Here is a 9,909-nt window from a genome sequence, read left to right on the forward strand (position 1 = left end):
ACTACAGGATCTGATCTTCGGTGGGAATTGCCACTCCGGCTCTTTTTATTTTATTTTTATCGTTTACGATATTCTTCGTTGCAGTTACCTTATCCCGCTTTCATATGAAGTACAGGTTTCGGTATTCCCCCCTTGCAAGAACGGAAGCCGTCTTCTGCTTAAATTACTCGTGGGAATGATATACCACCATCCTACGAGCTATGGACTGCCGCCAACTGGCCCTCGTGACGGACGATGGAGACATGCCATGGTCAGATAGTCATAGTATGGCCTCCGAAGGAAACTCCTCTGTTGTCATGCCGACGTCGCCGATGTGGGCAAATCCGGTCCAGGCCAATCGAATGGATACCGGCCAACTGTCCCCTATCAGCACCGAACTCGAGATTCCCGCCGTGGGTGTATCCGCATCCTCTGTGCCGACCATGATCCATTCCGCCACGTCGTCATGTGCAGAATCCTGGAGTACTAGCTACAGCGACGGTCCCGAAACGGGCGAGGAAGCTGACCATGATGTGTCGTGGGAAAAGAACTCGGACGATGTATTGACGGTACCAAAACTTGAGCCGCTCGAGGATGAAGGCTTCCAGATGGACGAGGTTAAAGAAGCTCCACGCACGCCAATACCAGAGCCGAACGCTGCAGCGGCGCCACTGACGAAGATGAAAAGACCGAGAGGACGCCCCCGAAAGCACCCTCTCACACCTCAGGTATCGACGAATAAGGTAGCCAAAGGACGTTCCAAGACCGGATGTATTACATGCCGCAAGAGGAAAAAGAAATGCGACGAGGCGAAGCCACGCTGTAAGTTGATGGTTACACAGAATCCCCTTTCTCCCTATCTAACCCTTCTAGGTCTGAATTGTGAGAAGAATGCTGTTGTCTGTGAGGGCTATCACGAGAAGACGATCTGGAAGAGCGGGAAGGAGAAGGCCGAAGAAGGTATTAATAACAAGCATTTGGGTGTACGCTCATCCTCTAACATTCGGTGTAGAGCGACAGAAGCGGCACAGTCTGCCACACATTACTCTTCAGCCAATATTTCAAGGAGTCGAGACGCCCGAGGACATGGTCTTCCTCAACCACTACATCAGTCATCTAAGTGGTGTGCTGACTGTTGAAGGGCAGCACAAGAACGCGTTCAAGGATATGCTGCTCCAGATGGCGGTGGAGCACCGAGGCCTCATGCATTCGATCCTCTCTGTGGCCAGCAGACATATTGACTACGATACCCCATACGGCATCAAGATCCTCGGGTCCAACCCGAAAATCAGCCTAACGTCCTTACTAACTAGGTCACACTTTCACCACAACGCGGCCATGGAGAAGCTCTGCGAGCCGGTGGGTAACGAGAACGACCCGAAGAACAAGGCAAACCTGTCACCCCGTTACGGGCAGATGCTCTGCCTGTTACTGCAGACGCTCGCAGAAGGGAATCCCAATGGCGAGCACCGGGTTCACCTCCAGGCGTACAAGAACCTCATCCAGCAGTCGCCTCCCCCGGACAACGCGTTTCTGATATTCATCACCGAGTTCTTCCAGTACCGCGTCTTCGCGGACGAGCTCATCCGGTACCCCGACATGCACACGCCCCGCCTGGCGACGGAGGACTGGGAGCCCTGGCTCGAGATCCAGCCCGCGCGTCTGATTGGCGTCGCCGACGGCCTGTTCCACTACCTGGCGCAGATAACGTCGATCCGCAACAACATCCGCGCGAACATGGCGGCAGAGGTGGACCCAGTCGTGGATTACACGTCGCTTTACCGAGCAGCCGAGATCGACTCCGCGATCAGGGAGTGGACGCCGCACTGGCCACCGGGCGACAGCCGCGATCGAGTCGGGCTGCTGTACAAGCAGATGATGTGGGTATACCTGTTCCGGACCATCTACCCGCCCTCGTCGACCTCGCCACCCGCGCTCTTCACCCAACCAGCGCCGGCAGTGAGCATCATCCCCCTGTCGCCGACATCGCAGCCGCACTCCGCACGCACTCCGCCCACCTCGTCGTCCGAGCGGCCCACGAGCAGCCACACGCATACGACAACCACCACCACCACCACCACCACCACAACAACAGCCACAGCCCCAACAACAACGATGACAACGCCACCACGCGCCGACTCCCCGCCGCCGATCCGCTACCCGCCGCACCACGACCACCGCATCACCCTCGCCGTCGACGAGTCCCTGGCCATCCTCGACTCCTTCAAGCCGAGCGACCCGGTGCAGACGCTGCTGCTGGTGCCGTGCCTCGTCATCGGGTGCGCGTGCTTCGCGCCGGCGCAGCGCGAGCGGGTCCGCGCCGCCATCAGGACCGTGCGCGGGTACACCGGCCTGCGCAACTGCGACCGCATCGGCGAGGTGCTCGAGGAGGTCTGGCGGCTGATGGAGCGCGGCGACTGGACGCGCGTGTGGGATTGGCAGGGCGTTGCGCGGAGTATGGGGCTTGATTTCTCGTGTGCTTGAATTTGGAAGCGGCTCTTCTTGCTCTCCTTCATATGGCATCGGTAGGCCTAGGACTCGTCGAATTCGGCTTAGAGCACATGTTCGACTCCTAGGTTCCTTCTCATTTTCGCATCTGATTTTTTTTTTTTTGATTTTTTTTTATTCTCTTTTCACTGTTCATTCGGTCGTTGCACTTATCTTACATATATACCCACTGGTCATTGTTCAGGTTCATGTTATAGCGAATAAATCTTGAAAGTATACCACAGGCATTTGGCGGAGGCGGCGGCGGCGGCGCTTTTAGGGGGGAAAGGGGGGATGTTGCAGGAGACCAAGGGGAACCGGGAATGGCGGATATCCAGGCATCAGATAAATAATGACCTAGGACATGCATAGTCAGGTCATCTTTTGTAGCTTCTAAGCTACTCACTGGGACGCCTTTTCGGTGCGATCCGGAATTGGCAACTCCTGCAACGGTTTGGTGGGCAATGCAGCGGGCAGCTGAGGGCATTTACCTATCTTTTTGATAACACTGGCGTTTCTTCTCGAAAGAGACTGGGTTGGAATATGCCTTTTTATTTCCGGGTAACCTGTTTTATATCTGGGGACGGGCGGACTTGAGCTTCTGACTATCACTTGTCCGAATGGAGTCCTTCGGGTGGCGTTTACCACATCTTGCATTTTGATATTTCTCCATCCTGCTACACCGGGAGCATAGTCATCTACTAGGTATATACGTGTTAAGGGGTTATCCTACTCCTCGCCGTCAACATTCGCGGCGTGAATATGAAGCATGCAAGGCTGTCAGGGTCGAGCCCTTGCGCCATCGTAACATTCTCTTCTGATGCGTGTACTGTACCTAAACCCGTAATTGAAATAATGGTTCCATGGGGTTCATGGTTTGTTCAATCTCTTCAGGGTTTCTCTACCTGCCTAACCAGGTACCTATTAGTATTAATTCCAAGGCTATTTCCCATTAATAGTTATAGAACACATTAATCAAGAAATGAGGCCTCTATTGCCTGATTAGAGGTAATCATAGAGTCCAAGTGATACCTTGCGAGGTATCATCTAGTTTGGAGGAAGAATGCCTTGAACATTGCAGCCCCTGAGTATCCAAAACCTATCGATGAGGAGCATGTTTCTGAGGCGACAAGAAGACATCTACTACCTAACAAGTACCTAATTAATAGTTTTAGAAGTATTTTAAATGCACCTGTGCTTTCTTTCCTCTTCTATCCTCGGCTTTTCACCTATAGAAACATAGACCCTCATGGTAACAATGGCGGAATCTACCCAGGACGATGAAGCATATGAGCCAACCACCGAGTTCCATAACTTTCTGAAGTTACCTGTTGAGCTTCAGTATGCGATTTGGCATTTGAACTGGCCACCTACCCGACATTACTTCTCTCTAAACAACGCCCCTCGTCGAGAATATGCAGCAGTAGATGTCGAGAGGAAATCTTACGTCGATCGAGTGGTGCTGAAGGACAGAGACCACTTATCAAACTTCATGCCTTTCTTGAGTAAGATTCAGCTTATCGGTGCGATTAATGTCCGCTATGGAGGACCTATGACTCAGGACACGAGTTTTTACAAATACGACTACCACTTAGAATGCATGGATAAACCTGTAATCTGCGTGGACTTTTCACGCGATACCTTCTATTTCGACTACTGTTCTTACCCCTATCACCGAACCTATACTCGCGAGGACGAGTGGTTTCGCTTCTTGCGCAACCCAATCAGTCAATATCGGCCACCTTTGTTATGTGAAGACCACTGGATCTTCAAAGTGCGAAATCTTGCACTATTCCTTCGACGCAAAGGGCTTAAAGGCTCGTCTTGGGACCACTCGATCCTCAAGAATATGAAATCTTTGAAAAGCGTGTTGCTCGTCACGCCCCAGTACTTTTCTATGGGGGATAGCTTACTGGACCCATATTGCAATGTCCTCGACCCCTTCTTCATGGCTGATGAAGTATCTCATAGACGATTGGATCAAATGCGTCTCGATGCGAGGCTAAGTAAAAAGTATCTGGGTGGGAAAATGAAGGAATACGGCCTTGATACTCGTTTAGTCGTAGCCGGCTGCGGGAAAGAAGATCATAAGGTTGGCATGAAACCTAACCTATTGAGGAATATTTGACAATGAAGCAGAAGACAATGGTATTTCTATTATTTATAGTCTTAGGTAGATGAGAATAGGGGTTATTTACCAACCATGGTGTTTCTGGTTGAGCCGAGACCAATATTATGATGTATTGCACCTAAGATTATTCCAACTAAATACCTACCAGTAGTATCTATGGACAAAGATCCCTAATATCTGATTAAAGGTTCTCCAAACCCTTGGAAAGGAACCCGCTTCATTACTGATATATGCTGTTGGTTTCAGAGTTGGTGTATGACATGTTGTGGACCACTGTACTTGTTGAGTCAGAGGACATTGAATATGCCCCGCAGATCTCGGGGTGACAGCGGAATCAACGATTCTCCCGCTTGCATGCTCCTGGGAAACTCAAGTCCTCAGGGAGTTCAACATCATCGTCTCCCTAGACCTCGAGGATCGAGCTGGGATGCAGTGTATATGAAGTTCCACCCTCGACGCACTCCAACCCGGCTCTTGTTCTCCCTCTAGCCAACAGCAGTGAAGTGAAGTACGGTGACTTCGGCCCGGGGGAGATAGCTAAAGTACGATCATCTTAGGATTTCTATCTACCTCTGTTCGATCTCAAGAATGATTTCTCCCTTATTAATAAGCCGGCGTTCAGTCCTTTTGGGATCTGTGCGTATAGTTACCCCTTTACGACGAGGTCGTCCGTCGTGGCCCATTTACCCGCTCGGATACCCTTGCCCTCGCGATGAGCGTACTTACCTTTTCCCCATATCTTCACAAAGGATTTGTCTGGCAATGGTCCTAGGGTTAACCTAAGTACACCATGTTGAGGTCTGACGGATAGGGGCTTTATAGTTGGGTGGCTAGATTTGCGTGCCGCATGGTGCTAGTCCACTGGATAAGATCTCGAATAAGGCACTTAAGTCTTTCTAAAGTGGTATCGAAACGTCATAAAGAAGACGAGGTGGCTTACTCGTTATATTTTCCCCGGGCTTCCGTGTCGGGGCATGAATATTGTAGAATCAAAATTTCCAGAATTAGAAGTTTCGAGTACTCTGAAACTACGTCTTTGTTCATGGCAGAGTACGAAAATGCTGGAAAGATATCGCTGACTGAGATCGTGATTGTACAATGTGAGTGGATAGCTTCTTAAGTAGGTACCTACACGAATTTCAATGTCTATGGTGTCTAAGCTTTTCGACATGATCATGAGTCACAGTGGCTTTGGCCAACCTAAGGCCATCGCACATTAATTTTATGCATTTTCTTGGAATTATTCTCAAGTATTTATCAGCGTTAATAAAGGACACTTCTTCTTTGTGTACCGCGATCCCCAGCTGATGATTTAGAGCTCCTCGCGTAAAAATACCATTGGTACCCCTCCAATGTTTCCCCGTATATGACAGCCGGTCTACTTCTTTTCGTGCATTGCCGCTGACCCAACCGGCTAGCCCAGACATGAGTCCATTTTCATACTCTCCGCCTCCAGGACGGAGATCTGACTGACCAAATAGTGGGAGCCTTGTTCTGCGCGCAGCGTACCCTTAATCAATATTCCTGAAATGACTCAAGAAGAGGGCACGCGATCACGATGTAGTTCGCAATGTGAACATCCTTGCCCACTTGTTGAGCGAGCATGATTCTCCAACAGACCAGCTGTTGGAGAAACAGGAGCAAGGGGCTGGGTAGGTCCGGAAGCTCCCAGCCATGAGAGGCCCTAGGAGGCCGCCTATTGGTGGCTGGCCCTAGAGTAGGGGGTCTCCCTATGTGTACAACAGGGCGGTTATGTTCTGGATTAGACAAGTTCATGGGGCATCTGCTATGGAGCAATGGCCCCAGTTCTTCCCGCATGGAAGAATGGTGGTTTCCCGACCATTTTCCTGAAGTGGGAGTAGCTTAGAGCTCCTCGCGCAACAACGTCATTGTATCCTCTCTCATTCGTTTCGTTTTGTGGCGTGACCTATCCGTGAAGTACCACGGTGTATATACAGGAAATGCACTTTGTCTACTCTGTCCTAGGGCCAGCCACCAACGGGTAACTTGTGATAGTACCCCATACTCCCCCCCGGAAGTGCCGATTGAAACCATCAAGGGGGATGGCTATCGGTATTATAGATATTGCATTATAGCAATAAGGAAATTATGTTAGCATAGACATAAGGGCTCTAACCCTTATGTGTATGCTAGGTTCCCCTCCCCTGTTCTAGTATTAAACGGGGATGTCAGAAGCCTCCTCCGCGAGAGCTGGTAGTCAGGGGCCTTGCCAGGGTTGGGTGGTAGCCCAGAAGGATCGGGAGTCGGCCTGTACGAGGCCGCCCTTTTGGCAGTTGGCCCTTGGCTGTAGACAAAGGAAGGTTCATGTATGTATACCGCATCCCCTGGAAGGGATTAGTTAGAGCCCTTCGCGCAACAACGTCGTTCTTCTCTAGCCTCTTGGTTCCGCCTCGTGACAAACGGGGATTTTAGATACTAGATGAGTCCACAGACACTTGGTCTTGTACCCGTTATAGGGTCAGTCTCAACGACTCAACCTTAGCGGGGAGTCTATTTATCGACCGTTCCATTGCTTCGAATTGTTGTATTAAGGATGTATCTGCACTTTGAACACTGGTGGGGTCTCCAGGATTCGCTCAAATAGCTGAGTGACAGGGTGACTAGGTAGGTGTGGATGATGACAAAATGGCGGTTCCCATTATCTCGTGCTCATAATTCTGTGAATAGGAGTCTGTCGTGCTAAAGGTAGTCCTAACGGTTATTTAGGATTATTTGTCTGGTAATGTTAGTGTACATAGTATAATTGAAGCAAGGGGGGGATAACTTGCCACTATTTCATTAATGACCGCATGGGATGCCAAAGAGGAAGGGTAAGTATTGAGAAAGGGCCGAGTCCCCCCGTAACCGGAATTCGTTGGTCTTTCCCATGTTTAGTCACGACGAACTGGGTCGGATTGGCTAGGACGGGCTGGTGAACATTGTAGCGGTGTCAACGTGTCCAAAGGAATATATGGACGTTCCCCTGATATGCTGGACAGACCTTATCGGTGCGTTGAAACGTCAAGTGTAGAACAGCGATGTACAATCCTACAACGCTGGATTAAATGATCTCCTGGGTTATGTGATGTCTGATCTGAGACCTGAATGGCTTTTTGAACTCGACTGGCGGTCTCTTCTCGACGATGGCTTTAAGTGGGAGCCAGGAATCTTTATTGTAATAGCCGCCCAATTAATATTCGTATAAAGAATTAGCGAAGGAATCGTAGGCCCAATCGCGAGGCTGTAGAAACGATAGGAATTAATTTGCCTGTCAATTCATAACATTAGCTTTCCCGTTTTTCTTTTACTGCAGATGATCACATACGTACCTGTAATTAAACCGGATTTGAACGGAGAGGACTCCATTATGATCGGTTGATCAGTAACCTAGTATCTCGCAGCATGAGAGGAGGTGCGATTATATAAATTGACAAAGTGGAAACTGGTATTATGTTGATACACCGAGTTTAGCGAATAGGATCTGTAAGTTTTATAAATTAGTTTCAGATCCTTTATTAATGAACAACAGTCTGAGCAGACATGGAGGTCCTCGATAACTGGCGAGATCATGAAGGGAGAAAGCACTTTCAAGAAGTTGAAAGAGTAACGTGAAGAATCGTGTGTTAATTGAAACATGACATGAATCCTTGAATTCAAGTTCTAGAATTCACCGTATGATCAATGCTTGCCAGCTCGAAACAGGGGCGGCAAGGGAGATTTTTTCCATGTGCGGTAGTGGGAAGTCGACGAAGCGAAAGGACAATGAAGAAATTTTAGGAATGTGTCAACAAATATGGCATGGAAGATTGTGATAGATGAAGTATTGTTGAGGATAATGGGAAGACGGGAAAAGTGTATGATCAACGGAAATGAAGAACAAAAAACGTGTACTTACTAGGTAGTTGAATGAATAAACGTTAGATTAATCGACCAAGAAGGCAACTACAGTGATATGGATTGTTAGCCTGATCTTTTTTGCTTAACGGAACCATAGGTTCACATAGTACTCACCTGTGCCTTCTGCGTTTACAATTGTTGACGATATGAAAATGGGTCGGACATTGAATGCGGACACCTCATGGTGTTGCGGCGTTTAATAAAAGAATGGAAGGAAGGAAGAAAGTTTGTTGTTTTGAGTTTAGGAAAAAGTCGTGTTGGCTTGAGGTGTGCCTGTGATAGTTTGAGATTAACCAAACAGGGTGCCTGGCAACGACACGACTTACGATAGCAGAGATAGTGCTGAGGTCAAAACAAAGGGGTGGCGGGGACAAGCACCCTTGTGCCGTCCATGTACTTTACGTGTATATCCAAACAAGAATTTAGGCAATGACAGATCTAGCTAGCAACCTCTGGGGAAAAAATGCAATTGCCATGCTGGTTCTAGATCCATTGCTCGGGAAGTCTGATGTCGACAGCCATTCTGATCCGAGATAGATCGTGGCTAATAGACGTAAGAAGGGAAGGAGGTGGGGTGAGACACGGTGAAAAAATGAGATTGTATGGTGATAATTTAGGCAAGTATGTGTTTTGTTCTTGTTTCTACGGTGACTGCCTAGTGTACATATGGATTTGTACTCATCTCCTACCTATGTTGGTACCTATCTGGCCAAATATTTTGTCACATATCGTGATACTTCCTCCTATAATTGATTAGTATAGAAACCTTAGCTATAAGAGGCTCTTATTTTCATTTTACTGGTCACTTATAAGTGTCAGCAAATCTTTCACAAAAGCCCCAATGGATACCAGCGTCAGCCTTCACTCACCTGATCAATAGGCTTAACCTCCACGAGCAGCTTCCCCGTATTCCCACCGTCAAACAGGCTACTCATAGCCGCGTCGGCCACCTTCAAACCTCCCTTGACGATGGTCTCCTTAGCCTTCAGCTTGCCCTCCGCGATCCACTGGCCGAGCTGCTTCTTCCCCTCGGGGTACCGGTCCCGGTAATCGAAGACGATGAAGCCTTCCATGCGGATGCGCTGCGTGATGACTTGGAATATGTTGCGGATGCCGTGGTTTTCTTGGTCGAGGCTGTTGTAGCCGCTGATGCCGCCGCAGATCACGAAGCGGGAATGCGGTGCCGCACGCGCAAGTGCCTTTTCGAGGACTAAGGAGAAGGCGTTAGCTGTTGCTGTTGTTTTCTAAGAAAATGGATATGGATCTTCTTTGGGCAACGAAAAAAAAAAAAAAAAAAAAAAAGGGGGGGGGGGGGGGGGATGGAGCAAGGGGGAAAATTTTTAAACAAAAAAAAACCACCAAAAATATACCAAAAAAAAAAGAAAAAAAACGGCGTCGCCTTTACGAAAAAAACC

At 48.8% G+C, this 9,909-nt stretch overlaps 3 protein-coding genes across 3 annotated transcripts in view; 2 read left to right on the forward strand and 1 right to left on the reverse strand.

Annotated features, from left to right (window-relative positions):
• Positions 1–341: 341 nt before the first annotated feature.
• Positions 342–2,463, forward strand: F4807DRAFT_451470 (fungal-specific transcription factor domain-containing protein; the record flags this gene model as incomplete). The annotated part of the gene is made up of 3 exons (XM_048000239.1): positions 342–801; positions 853–939; positions 992–2,463. 3 exons carry the CDS (start codon positions 342–344, stop codon positions 2,461–2,463), a joined length of 2,019 nt encoding a protein of 672 aa, XP_047854649.1.
• A 1,261-nt stretch (positions 2,464–3,724) lies between these two features.
• F4807DRAFT_459962 (uncharacterized protein) lies at positions 3,725–4,594 on the forward strand (the record flags this gene model as incomplete). Its single annotated transcript, XM_048001445.1, has 1 exon — positions 3,725–4,594. The coding sequence occupies one exon, from the start codon at positions 3,725–3,727 to the stop codon at positions 4,592–4,594; it is 870 nt and encodes a 289-aa protein (XP_047854650.1).
• Positions 4,595–9,106: 4,512 nt separating this feature from the next.
• The window catches only part of F4807DRAFT_423914 (uncharacterized protein), a 2,225-nt gene continuing 1,422 nt past the window's right edge, over positions 9,107–9,909 (reverse strand). Inside the window, exons 5-6 of the mRNA XM_047997829.1 lie at positions 9,364–9,704; positions 9,107–9,237 (exon numbers count right to left, since the gene is read on the reverse strand). Coding sequence (XP_047854651.1) covers positions 9,196–9,237; positions 9,364–9,704 — 383 coding nt within the window. The 3' untranslated portion in view covers positions 9,107–9,195. The remainder of the gene's footprint in view (positions 9,238–9,363; positions 9,705–9,909) is intronic.

Source organism: Annulohypoxylon truncatum (assembly GCF_022578515.1).
Source record: "Annulohypoxylon truncatum strain CBS 140777 unplaced genomic scaffold F4807scaffold_14, whole genome shotgun sequence".
Classification (NCBI taxonomy): domain Eukaryota; kingdom Fungi; phylum Ascomycota; class Sordariomycetes; order Xylariales; family Hypoxylaceae; genus Annulohypoxylon; species Annulohypoxylon truncatum.